The 13623-nt window shown below is 42.2% G+C and overlaps 1 protein-coding gene across 2 annotated transcripts in view; it reads right to left on the minus strand.

Annotated features, from left to right (window-relative positions):
* Positions 1-13127, minus strand: part of SPTLC3 (serine palmitoyltransferase long chain base subunit 3) — a 79792-nt gene extending 66665 nt beyond the window's left edge. For both annotated transcript variants that reach the window (XM_071582117.1, XM_071582116.1), the window contains exon 1: positions 12689-13127. In XM_071582117.1, coding sequence (XP_071438218.1) covers positions 12689-12802 — 114 coding nt within the window. In that variant the 5' untranslated portion in view covers positions 12803-13127. The remainder of the gene's footprint in view (positions 1-12688) is intronic.
* Between the last annotated feature and the right edge of the window lie 496 nt (positions 13128-13623).

Below are 13623 nucleotides of genomic sequence, written 5' to 3' on the forward strand. Positions count from 1 at the left end.
AAGCTGCTTGGCTTCTGACATCCACAGCTTTGTATCCAGCTGATGAGTACTCTTAGTATGGAAACTAACCAGTATTAGGTAAATTAGATATTAGGTAGCTTGAGAACTAATTTTCCTATTGCAAAAGTGACCAGGATCAATATACAAGGACCTCTTTCTGGCAGCTTTACAGACACCCTTCCCTTTCAAAGCCTTGCATATGTACACATTTTTTAATTTTCCCTTCCCCCAATTTAACTCTCTTTTCAAAACACTGCATCTTTCAATGTCCTGGTAATATTCTTACCTAGTCAGTTGTTCAAATACTGTTGTTTATGAGCTCTGCTAAATCTTAGATGTTGAACAATATAGGCTGCAAAAAAAGCCAAAATCACAAACTCTTACCCAGTTTTGCAATGATCTGTCAGAAAATGCGAGTAGATAAAGTACAGGTGTGTCTGCTTATTTTAACTATGGCTAATGAGGCTAATAAAGAAACAACACTCCAGCACAGCTGCTTCAAGTTCAGAAAAATCTGTTTTTCCAATAGTAATACTGGTTCATTTATCTCTACCACACGTTTCAAGAAATTGTGTCAGAATATTTATCATCAGACTTGATAACTCTGTTTATCATCATAATCTCACAGATAAAATGTTTCCTATTCAAAGAAGGCATAGTTGGCAAGTATGATTTACTACCCATAATGGATGCCCATCTCATATCTCTGCTGAAATGCTGCATTGCAAGCTCTGTGTGAATCCTGTGGAAAATTTCTCTTTTTTTTTTTTTATTTGCCACACAGTCAAGTGGGCATTTAGCACTGCCAAGAATGCCACATACTGTGCAGCAGTGACTAAATGTAGCCTGGAAATGTTACCCATAAGCCAGGAAGATGTATAGGGCTGGGAAAAAGAAAGTGAGGAATAAGCAGTGAACAGTGGAGTCTGCAAACAAATTATTGTCAGTCATCCATGGTGGTTACTCACTCAGAAGTGTCACCCAGAGAAGTTTTCATTATCTTCTCCAGCAAAAATATCATTTAAAGTAACAAGACAACTAAAGAACCTTCAAACCATCTTATGTCAGTGGTTTTAGGCTATGTTTTAAAGACACAAGCCTTTCCTGAAGAGCTGTTCAAAGGATTTTTAAAGTCTTTCCACACTATTCAAGTAATTCCATGGGTAGCCCTGAAAATTAAAACATTCTCATTATGATCACGTAAATCTCAAGGCAGAAGCATCAAAGCCCTCTAAACTGCCTCTCCATCAACCTCCAGCCTGAGATGACAGAAGGGACCTGTCACAGGGAGAGGTTTGCTTTTCTGCCTCTAAGCTGATGTCCTGACATACAGTGCCACTAGAACGGTGCTGCTGAGCAGGTGAGATCCTTGATCAACAGGAACTGAAATGACACAGCCTTTGTGAAAGAGGGTGAACACCTGCCAGATGAAAACGATGAGTTTGAAACTGCTCACCTTTGCATCAGTCTGCTCTAAGGATGAAGAACTGATGCCTGACTGAATTAGAATGGAATTACAGTGAAACAGTAACATTTAACATGAACTCAAGTTTCATCTGTAGATAGAGTGATAGAAATGTCCCAGGAGAAATGAGATCAAGACACACTTTTCCATCCTGACTTAACAGCATCAACTAGAACAGGAGACAGGGCAACTGCTTTACACAACGCTGATGGCAAATCACTGATATTTGAAAAAGTGGAAAGACTTTGGTAACAACCCCGTAAATAAAATTACTGTTCCTAGACACTGATCCTACATGTGTCAAGTACTTTACAAGAAGAGAACAAAAAATGTCTTTATCTCAGCAAGTTTACAGACTCAATAAATTCCAGAGAAATACGATGATAAGATGGGCACTGTGCAGAAATGAGTTAGAGCAGAAGCACTGTGAGCTCTGGGAATAATAAATTCTGGGGGGGTTGTGTCTCACATGGCTGACTTTGGTGTCAAATAAAGGAATGCACTGACAGAAACTTCCTTCTTATTTGGGACATAGACCAAATCTCCTTTCTTCTGCAGACTCTCCAGAGGAATGACACTGGAGCTTCTCTTTCAGCAGGGGATGTTCAGGGCCTTTCTCCTGTTTCCAGCTGCCTCTTTAAGTGGAAGATATGCCTTTGTCAGATTGGACTGAAAGTAGCTGACCAAGTTGTTGAGGAGTTAACAGACAGAGTATCACTAAATAACTCTTGTTTCTCTAGGAAACAAGGCCCAAACCAGCCAAGATTGTACAATGCTACCATGCTGAAAGCACAAAGTACACAGGTGGGGTTTTTTTTCCTCATACAACAATTCCCTTCCCCAAGCACACACATTTTTGACACCTATAAAGTGTGCAGAGGGGGATAAAAGCAAGCTTGCCTACCTGACATCTCAAGAACCTGCATAACTTGCCACTGAATGAAATTTGGTTTCCCTGTAGCTGTTAACACTTCTGTAACAAAATCACAGGCTTACAACACTTTGTTTCTCAGCAGGTACGTACTGAAACAGTAAAAAAAGCCAAACTCTCTGATAATGATAACAAAAAAACAGATTAAAAACATGCTTCATTTTACCTATATAAACCCATGTGATTCTCAGCCCACATGCAGGAATTCAAAAGGTCTTCAGTTACACTGAATCACAGATATAAAAACCTGCTAATAAGACCTTATCTCTGGAAATGTGAAAATATTGTCTGCCTATTGATGGGTAAAGCCAATTTTTACCTTCAATTTGCTTGATTTATTTATGCTGGGTAAGCATAAGGATTCAACACAAGATTGTCAAAAGCATAAATTAATTGATACTTTGGGTTGAGAATGGAGGCTGACAGGGCTCCCTTTCTGATCTGTCATGCTTGGTAATGCCAACTTGTTTATTACCAGCAGTGTCTGCTGACTTTCACTCTTGCGTAACCTGCAGAGATGGATCTTGATCGCAAAACCCACAGTGGTTTCTCTACCAAATCAACGAGGTGATGACAGGGCTTCATTTATAGAGAAAGGCAATAAAGAGATTTCTCTTGTCACAACAGAAATTTAGTAAGAGACAAGACACCAATGAAGTACAGGGAACTGCTTTCTGGCAATGGGCAGGTGAACCTGTGTGCTTGGGAAGGCACTGAACATGGAGAGAGACAGATGGATCCTGCAGACATCACTGTATGCTGCAAACTGCTGCTGTAAAAACAAATCCTCTGCTAGAATTCTACACTGAGCACCAAGGGGCCTGCTCAGCTCTCCATCCTTATGACAGACACAGAGAGAAAGAAGAGCTTCCTTGCAGCTCTTCCTGATCCTGTATATCTTTGGCTCAAGACAGTCATTTTGTTCCTAATTTTATTTCTTTACCTTTCACTGGTGAGCAAGAGATGTGAGGAGGCCAAATAATTCCTTTTCAGGAATGTAATAAATGATACCTCTTTGGGACAAAAGGTTTAACCCAAGGTAAAACTCAGTTTTATTAAAGCTGCTCCTCACTTCCCAAAGCACGTCTCCTGTCTCAGGACACAAACTCATGGTTATTTTGCCAAGTTTCACTAGTGCACATGGTATGTCCAACATTTCACACCACTGCATGCCAACATATTGGTTACATTAATATGCATCTGAAAATAAACAGATTATGGAATTGATATGCTTTGAAAACAGATTTTAAGAAAAAATTATTAGACACAGCATATATCAACAGCATACTTGTCATGGAATGAAAATCAAAATTCTCAACTTTTCTTTAGAAGGTGGAGATTTTGGCAAACACCCACTTTTGTTTTGGAGTCTGAACTTCTTGCTTGGTTATGGGTAAGTAACAGATTTAAGAAACAAAGATTCTGAGTTAAACTTTAAGAGATATCATTAAAAAAACGTATTGAGAGCCAGAAAGTAATAACAGACAAGTTTCACCTACTTCCCAGATTACTCGAAAGTAATTCTTTATTTCCTAACTTGGGATGAAACTGGACTGCACACACAGAGAAACAAGAGCCTGCTTTGTAACACCCCTTATATGTTCACCCACAGATGCACCAATCCAATACTTAAAGGTTTATAAAAATCTCACTATGGGCTCTTCTGTAACCTTAAGGAAGCAAAAAGGAACCAAGGACGACAGCCTGTAGGTGAAGGTGACTGTGATCAGAGGAGAGGAAAAGGGGTGGAGATTGCATCCAAACAGTTGGAGTGGGGTTTCGTTTCCCTTCTGATGAAAATAAAACAATCAAAAGCCAAGATTTCCTGCTTTAAGATTAACACACCCTGATATCTGCTAGAACCTCCCAAGTAATCTTACCACCCACAGATGCAAACAAAAAAGCTGTTTATATATCACTGATGCACAGAAAAAATTACACAGGAGAGCATGGCCTTACATACAGGAGAGACATCCACAGACATGCAGACTCACATTCTTGTGCCAGAAACAAAGCAAAACGTTCCCTTTGAACATGACTGATATCAAGAGATTGCAGGAGGTTCAAAAGCTCAAACTCAGTAACTTGCATGGATATGAGCCTAAAAAGTGGGGAAAACATTTTGATTTTCCAAATGCTTTCTTTGACCGTGAAATGCCTTCAACAAATCTCATTTGCTTAGAATTGGTTTGTAGTTTGGTGCTGGAATCTTTGTAGCACCTGAACCTTTGAGGTTGGGCAGCAGGTGGTCTGAGTAGGAGATATATTCGATCAGATCATGGGGCTGGGAGTCTTTCAGGGGACAACGAGGTACAATGTGATGAGCACAAGTGGTCTTAAATCTAATTCTCAAGTTACATTTTCTGATCTCCAGGATTCCCATCCAAATCACACATGGCTGCAAGGACTGGGTGGAATTACCCGTATCCTGCCCTCTCCCAGCAGGAGCTTGGCTGATCTATACAGATCTCTCCCCTACAACACTGGGCATAGACACCAGATTGCAGCTCACCTTTACCTGCAGAAGTACAACCTGGTGACCACAAAGGGTGAAATGTTTTGTGGAGATACAAGGAATGGAGAGGAAATTCTAACAGCAGGGCAGATGGAGGTGCTCTTCTGGAGAACAGCCCCAGGGAGCTCAAGGATGTACAAACTGGCTGCTGTGATTCCAGGTGTAGGCTGGCAGCTTTGGACTGTGAGATTAGCCAGGCTGAGGGCTCAGATAGCTGTATGTGAGTCACAGAGAGGGAGACATATGGCAGCTCTTCAGCCTATATGGAATCAGTAGCAGAGAAGCAAGAACTCCCATGGGAATCCCTGGAGGAAGCAGAGTACAGCAATGTGCCAGCTGAAATGGCTACGAGTCGCAGCTTGGCACCACAAATTTGTCTTTCCATATTCCTGTTGCTAAGTGAATAAATCCTCACTTCTTGGTAGAAAGTGAGGGAGAAAACCAGATTTTTAGGAAGAGAGGGAAATGACAGAGTACATGCCTGTGCTTGACCAAATGAGGAAAGGAAAGGATACTGCTGAATGATTTCCAAAAAGACTCAGAGGATCAGGAGAACAAATGAAGCTTTGCTGTGTTACATCTGCACTGGATGTTCTCCTAGGAATTAAAAATATCTTAGGAGGGAAAAAGACACCTGGACAGAACAGGTTAAATGTTGAACAGGCTGAATTAATGAATTTTAGAGTGCAAAATGCTCCAGCTCCTCTCCAGCCTGGCACACAATACTGCTGGTCCTGCTGCCTGTTCTTCTCCTTATATGACATTTTTCCTCCAAATTCAACATCCATCCCACAATGACAACTCTCTCAGACACCAGCCTCACAAAATTTCTGACTTGGTTACTTTTTGCAAGTATTTTCTATGGAAAAATCATCTGCCAGGAGTGGCAGGAATTGTCTGGCTGAGCCACTGGTCATTGTAGGGAGATTAATTTCCTGTTTTGCTGGTTAATGCCACAGTCCAAGTCACAGCAAAAGTTAATTTTCTTTTAAAAGAAAGTAAAAAATAATGTTGAGAAGTTCATATGTCTATTGGCAGAAGAACCAGACCTGCACATCACAATAAATTAAGGCATCTTTATGGTTGTCTAGTGCTCTATAAACCAGGATTTGGATCACCACTGCTCACATGCAAACAGCAAGCTGTGAGAAGCAACATGATGCTAATAATTTTTCTGGTGAAAATTCAGGTTTTATAGAAACTGTGGGAAAATTGTTGAGAATTATAAGTATGCCCAGGTGACCTGCAGCTGAGGTGTAGAAAACCACCCAAATCGTACTGATTGTTGCTTAGTTTTGCATGTGGGATAAATAGAATGTCTGTGTTTCCATAATATAGACTTATAGCTACTCTATCCAAAATGCTTGAGATTCCTGCCCTCCTGTGGAAAACATGGAAGCAGGGAGGTAAATTGTACCTGTGAGAACCCTGGAAATACAGGTGAAAACAGCAGGTCCCGCGATCCTTTAGCAAGGACCAGGCATGAACTGAGCTCCGTGCTGTCCCTGCTCATGTGCTCCTTCGGGGACCTCCCGTTTGACAAGGTAATAAAAATTAATTTACTCTTTGCATTTCATCCATGGTTCTGTGGTCATTGCTGCATCCTGCATGTGCCAGCTCACCCAGAGTGTCCCTAAGCAGCCCTAATCTTATCATTCTGCTCATTATTATTCATGACTTTGTTCTGCAATGGAACACAACCGGCTGTGTCCCTCGCTGACACGGCAGGTAGGAAATGTGTGTTACCTTTCTGGTTTCTGAAAGCCTGACTGCCACTTAGAGCTTGCAAAGGTAATTAATTCTCATGCTGAAGGGACATAGCAGGCAGGCAATGGGACTAGCCACTCCATGGCTTTCTTTTACTAATTACCTCTATTGAGCAAGAATAAACTGGTTGCCAGGTAATTACCCACAGAAGCCCCACTGGGGTTCCGCATCAGTTCTGTCCATTTTTAGATCACTGCTGCAGCCTCACCACAGAAATGCTGCCTCCTTGCACTGAAGGGTCACAGACCCACTCAAGACTGGATGGGCACTCAGCTGACCTCTGGTTCATCCTCCTATTCAAAGGCAGGTCAACACCAAATTCCCAGCAAGGAGCTCAGAGTTTTGCCCAGCCGAGCCCTGGAAGACTCCACACATCCCATTGCTGTCACTGGATCTTGATTCCTGCTTCCCCTCCCCATACATGAACCTGCTCCGGCCTGTAGGCAAAGTGTGAACCATTAACCACTGCCCACTGAGCCTAATGATCCAGCTAGTTATTAACCCACAGAGTTGCCTCCCCATCAAGACCCTAATGTCCTAAGTAGCACGTGAGGATGGCGGTGCTAAAGTCAGGGTAGATGACATCCGTCACTCACTTCTCATTCACAAATCTAGTCACTTCATCATAGAAGACAGTCAGTCAAACATCATTAATCTTTGGTACATCTGTGCTTGCTGTTCCCAGTCACCCTCCTCTCTATGATCCCAGACACAACCCTTGCTAGAAATCATCTGTCTTTTGAACACAGGTGCAACATTTGCCTTATCTTTGATATCCAGGACCTTTCGAAGATGGTGTGATATCACTGTGATATCAGCCAGCACACTCGGGCGCTTCCCTCCTATCCCATGTACTTGCATGGACTGAGATTTCTCAAGAGATCCATGACTCAGTCTTCTTCCACTACTGGTTGTGGGGCAACACAAGAGGCTTGGGAGACTTCAGAGCTGAACACTGAGGCAAAGCAAGCACAGAGTACACCTTATGTGCACCTGCAGTCACTAAGTCATCCACCCCATTTGGCAGTGGGATACATTTTCCATATTTTTTATTCATCTACTACTAACGCAGCAGTAAAAGCTCTTCTTGCTACCCTTGATGTCCCTTGTAAATGCTGACTCTGGGAGAGCTTTGGCTTTCCTAATGCCACCCCTACACGCCCCTGCAATGCTGCAAAACTCCTCTTTCATAGCCCATTCCTGCTTCTACCTCTTGTATGTTGCTTTTCTTTTTTTTTCTTGCACTAGAGCTCAGTCATGGGTTATCTACTTGGCCAGTCTCCCAACACACAAACTCGTTCTCATGAGTAGCAGGATGAGCTGTTACTGTTCTAAGAGGAGGCTGTCCTTAAAGACATGACATGCTAAATCTTTTGAGCCAAAGTAAATCAGTATATTTTTTGTCAGGGCTTAAACTTCTAAAATTCAATTACTTGAATTTAGAGATTTCCAGGTGTTAACAGGGTAGTGACTGCAGACCAACTGGTAAACTCAGTACGTGAAAAATCCCAGCTGTGCACATGAAGCCTCATGCAACACACTCACAGCATTGCTGCAAGAGTCAGTGACTGTTACATATGCCCACACTCTGGTGACATCTTGGGCTGCAGAAAGATGTCCTTAGTGTTTCCTGCTTCCAAAGCCTTGAGCTCATCACATAGCAGGGCAGATGACAGCACAAGGGTGTGGAGCCGAGACCTGTGATAATTAGCTGAGAGTGCAGGTGCAGAGCAGCACATTTCTGGGGCTCGAAACCAAGGAGAAAAGAAGGCAGGAACTGAGGATGAGGAGGTCATATCTGTGGTTCAGCTGAAGCAACAGGTGTAGTAATTGAGAATCCAGCTGGAAAACAAGCATCATTTTTTTCCCTTTTGTCACTATAGGTGTGAAATCCAGAGGGCTCATGGGGATTGTGCTTTCCACGAACATACACACAGTGAGACAGGTCCAAAAGCCTTCGCTGCTGCAGGTGAAACAGGCTGAACCCAGTAAGGTTCCCTTTCAGATGTTTTTACCCAAACCAATCCAAAATATGAAGATATTTCATTAAAAAAAGTTATTATGTGGGTAGATCATTATGGCTGCACAACTGAGGCTGCAAACAGTTGGAAAGGCTGTAGCCGGGTAAGCCTTAACCTCTCTCCTTACTCTTCTCTTATTAATAAGCTTTATTGCATGACTCTGATTGTGGGAATTAGTTTATTTTTTTCCCTGCAGGACTCATTAACATTTATATTGAGTTTGCAGCCAAAATGCCCCACTTACACTGGCTTTTGCAAAAACACATGATGTGCTGTCTGTGTTTGTGAGAGGACAGAGCAGAGAAATTACAGGTGGCCTTTACAATGTATGAGAAAATTACTCCTATGAGAACAGTTGCATAACATACTCCTTTCATGGCTCTCTTTTTGAACAATCAATGTTTTCTTCAAGTCCTTAATTAGGGAGTAAGTGACATTGTAGTGCAGAAAGGAGTGGAAGAAAACTGGGGGAGCCAAAAGCATGGAAGAGACTGAGACTGGATGCTGGAATATTAAATAAATAGCAGAGTAGAACTGTTAGAAGGAGGTTCAGATGTCACAGGACAGAGGGTAAATATCAACAGCTTCTGCATTTTACAGCCCCCAAATATTGGACACTATTGCATTTTTGGTCCATCAGGTAAGTGGAGCAGACGTTACCAGATTTGATCTCATCCCGGGCTCTTGTTTCCAAGGAAATGATCTATCAAAGAAACACAATTGTTCTATAGGGACAAAAATTTCCACAGGACAAACTCATTTGTTGTTTTAAAAATCCAATGTCCCAAATAATTGGCATCCAATCAACAGCAATATAACAGCAAAGAAACCATCTCTAGGAGAAGACCTCCCCTGGTCAATACGGTTACAAAAATAAATATGTTAATTACCAAGCTGTGCTTTGGATAAAGACAAGTCCAGGTTATGGGTTCTGGAAGAACACAAAGCACTCTGTGTTAGAGCACTAACAAAGTGAAAGGTGGTGTCCATGACCCACCTCTCACAGCTTAGTCTTTCCGTGGCCCAACTTCCCAAGAATGCCAGGATGCAGCAAGGCTGTGGGGACATGGCGAAGCCTGATGTCCATTAGTACATGACAGTCTGTGCTATCAGCTACAATTGAGTGCATCAGACCTAATCACAGAAGCTATTCAATCAAGCAGTCCCACACCAAAGCAGTTTATCACTTCCCAAAAGCAACAGCTTCTCTTCTAGTAGGATGCTTCACTGCTTCTTTATCACTCAGCTACCTCCTTTCTGCCTTTGCTATGCCACAGAGTGCTGGGAGCAAAGAGAGCCTCCCAACTCCCCCACATTTGATCATTCCTAATTACCTTTCCCAACCCATTAAACAGAATCCTTTCTTTAGAAACCTGAGGAGTTTTGTGGTATCAGAATTGCTTCTCTATTTCTGTCTTGCACGCACAGACACACAAAATGTTACATCATTAAGATACAAAACACATTGTTCCTGAGCCAGTATTTTCAAAAGCAGCGTTTCCAAAGCCTGCATTTCCTGAAGCCAATGCTTCCTGTGGGCTCCCTGGGAAAAAAAAAGGTTTATGGAGCTGATTTCTGCAAAGCCTGATGTTCCAGTCAGTCGTGTGCAACTATTGCTACATATTCCTGGCTTCCAAAAGCCTTCACTGTGCCATCCTCATGCTGCAGCCTCTGCACCATTTGCCTCTCAAACCAGAACAGATTTCCCTCCTCCCCTCCTTGCAAAGCGACACAGCTGTAACTAACCCCAAGAGTTTCAGAACTGCCACAAGACTCAAGTTCTAGAACCAGCATCAGCAGTCACATACATTGAATATCCCAGCACTATATTTCTCCTATATAAAGCATTAATTCCGTGCTGAATTAATTTACTGAAAAGGGAGTAAAGTACATATATGTTTGTGTGTTGGAGTGTCAGGAGAAACTGGAGCAAGATGGATAAAGAGCAAAAGAGGAAGAAGGGAACAGAACAACTGGAATTACAAGAAACCTGGGTTTGGTTTCTGCACAGCTTTCCTTGTGCATCCTTGTGTATTCCCTGCTCCTGAGATCCCAGCTGTGGAGTGGGAAGTGCACCTCAGCGAGGAGCTGCAAATCCAAACACATTGGGAGACCGTGTGGAGTTGCACAGCTCCAACAGCAAGGCATGTAAACAGAGCAGGGAGGAAGGAGCAGTATCTGTTCCTGTAAAATAGCATATAAGCACTGAGCAGGGTGAGGCAGCTGGGGCGGGGAAACAGACCAGACAGGAATGGGGAGATTCCTGCCAGGAATGAGATTCCTGGTTCATGCAGGACTCTTGTCTGTTATTGTTTCCTTCTTTCCCAATCTGTGTTTGAAGCGAGAAAGGGGAAATGGCATGTAACTTGGAACACAGTGCTAGACCCAGACTTACCAAACCTACCTTTGATACGGCTCCTGAACTTTCCAAGGCTTGAGTTCCTCACCACTTCCTCAGCCAGTGGCTCAGTGCTACTTTCACACATCACACAGCAGAGTAAAACACCTTCTCCTCCAATCATATGGTGCTTGTAAGACTTCTCTAGTCTAGCAGCTACATCTACTAATTCCTTCCTTTCTTTGCCACCCCTTCCAGCCCAATATTTATTTAGTTTTTGCTCATCCTCCGTAATACTATGTTTTACTTCTCTAGCTGTTTACTTTAGTTCTCTTTCCTATTAGGGAGTAAATCCTAATTAATCCCCTCCTCGGAGTCTATTGCTTTCAAAACTACAGTAACTGAACAGCAAAGCTTAGTCCTTGAAATTTGTCACTCAAATGGAAAGCAGAGATTTAGAACATCATTGTGGCAAATAGCTAATGTACAAAACAATGGGTAGGTATATGTGATATGTAAAAGGATGCTGGTTTCTGGAAGCAAATCCAAGAAAGGCCTTTTTCAATCATTGCACAAGCTTTTTTGCTTTCCTTATCCAGCACAAGCCAATGATTGGGAAACACTCATACCAAGGGAGACACCTAAAGCCAGACAATCATTAAGCATGACACTGGGCGTGCCTTCATTAGAGTGCTGAGGCGTGTGAGAAGTCCCACAGAGAAAGATAGAAGATAGCAGTTTATTTGTAAAACAGCGGAGCCCTGGCCACAGTGCTTGTCCAGAGCTTCCATCAGGGATGGGCAGGTGAGCACTCAGGCTCCAAAAGCAACCTACTCCATCCCCGTCTCACCATCACACCAGGCTGTAGTGCCAGTCCTTTACTAGTCACTACGAGACTTTCTACTAATGATCACATCAAGATCCAGAATTAGGACACTGCGAGACAGACAGTGAGTTCCCAGTCAGAAGAGGTAGTGCAGAAAGACAACCTTTAAGATCTGGGCTCCTCTGCCAAAAGTTGGGTTTGTGGTTCATTCTTTAGGATATTACACATGCCAACTGTTGTACAAAATGCTCACATAAGTGAGAAGCGCTGCTTCAAAGGCAACAGCTTGAGAAAATAGTAGGCAAACTGCCTTGGATTTCAAACAGTGCAAGTGAAGTGCAGGCACCAGCTAAACCAACCTTGCAGTAACATAAACATCAAGACAAAGCAGCTTCCCCTGCCTACCTTTTTTTGTTGTTATACATGTACAGTAACAAATCACACTTTAACCCACACACACTTGAAGTTGACAAAACAGCATTCCATGAGTGATTAATACATTGCAAAGTCAACTCCACCACCGGTTAGGCTTTAGAAGGAAGCTACTACATTTCAGTGTGCATGTGTTTGTTGTGTCTGATAGGAACTAGAGGTTTAGCTAGTCCATGGGAACAGCAATATTTGCATGAGCATTTGCAACTCTGCAGTTTAGGAGGATAGACAAAAGCTGTGTGAAGTCCCACGATTGCAAATTTACTCAAGCCTAATCCATACAACCTGTTCAATGGAGACTAAGACCGCTGTAAAACTACTTTAATAAGTAATGTTGCAAGTGCCTATTTGTTTTCAATGTTGAGGCAATTAGTGTAAACAATCAAAGCTTACCTTCATTCCTTTCGTAATTCCATTTTTCTTATAGATTCCACTTTTTAAGAGGTTATTCTGTTTCTGATGGTGATGATGTAGATGTCCATTGCAGACAGCACTGGGATTAGCCATCTGTTTAAATTAGTCAGATTCTCAGTTCTTAAGGGTGTCTCAGGTCTTTCTACTGTAAAAAGACAGTGGGATGAGAAGATAAAGTTCTTGGTTAAGGCCCGAAAGGTATCCAACTGGTCCGTCAGGATTTTCCAGGATGAGAGGAAGAACTATCTTTTGCAATATCTTCGAAACGTAAAACTTTCTTTCATACACCTTCAGCCCCAGCAAGCTAGAATGCGAAATACATAGCAGAAGGGGTGCTCTTAAAATCTCTGAAAAATACTGCTCCTTGCTGGCTATTGCATGAACACAGCTCCTGTGAGTCAACAAGGCTGCTGCAGCTATCAAGAAGTGGGTGGATTCAGAGGCGGAGACACTTAAAGATACATTACCTCTTAAATGCCTCCCAGTTTCTTTTCTCTGAATTACGCTCAAGGTGCAGCCACGTTACTACATTAAAACTGACAAAATGCTTTGGAATTTTAAACAGAGTAATGTTTAAAATTATGTGCTTCATCTTGCTAAGAGTGTATTAGCTGAGAAAAGTAGTACAGCACTGAGTAGAACAGAAACACCTTTTTTTTAGCTTTCTTTTTAATCTATTCTTACATAGGTAGCATGATAGACACAACATTAACCCTGCAAAGAAATGGGAAGTATTTTAGTACTAAAATGACAGTTTATCTAGAGGCAGAAACAATATATTTAGCCCTATCCTTCGGACACATGCAGAGGTGTTCACTGGAGTGAACTGTCCCTTTAAACTCAGTTTGGCCAGTCATGGCATGCCATTGTAATTAACGAGAAGTGGAGTTTTATAAAGTTCATTCATTTAGTTT

Source organism: Pithys albifrons, chromosome 2 (assembly GCF_047495875.1).
Source record: "Pithys albifrons albifrons isolate INPA30051 chromosome 2, PitAlb_v1, whole genome shotgun sequence".
NCBI classification, from domain to species: Eukaryota; Metazoa; Chordata; class Aves; order Passeriformes; family Thamnophilidae; genus Pithys; species Pithys albifrons.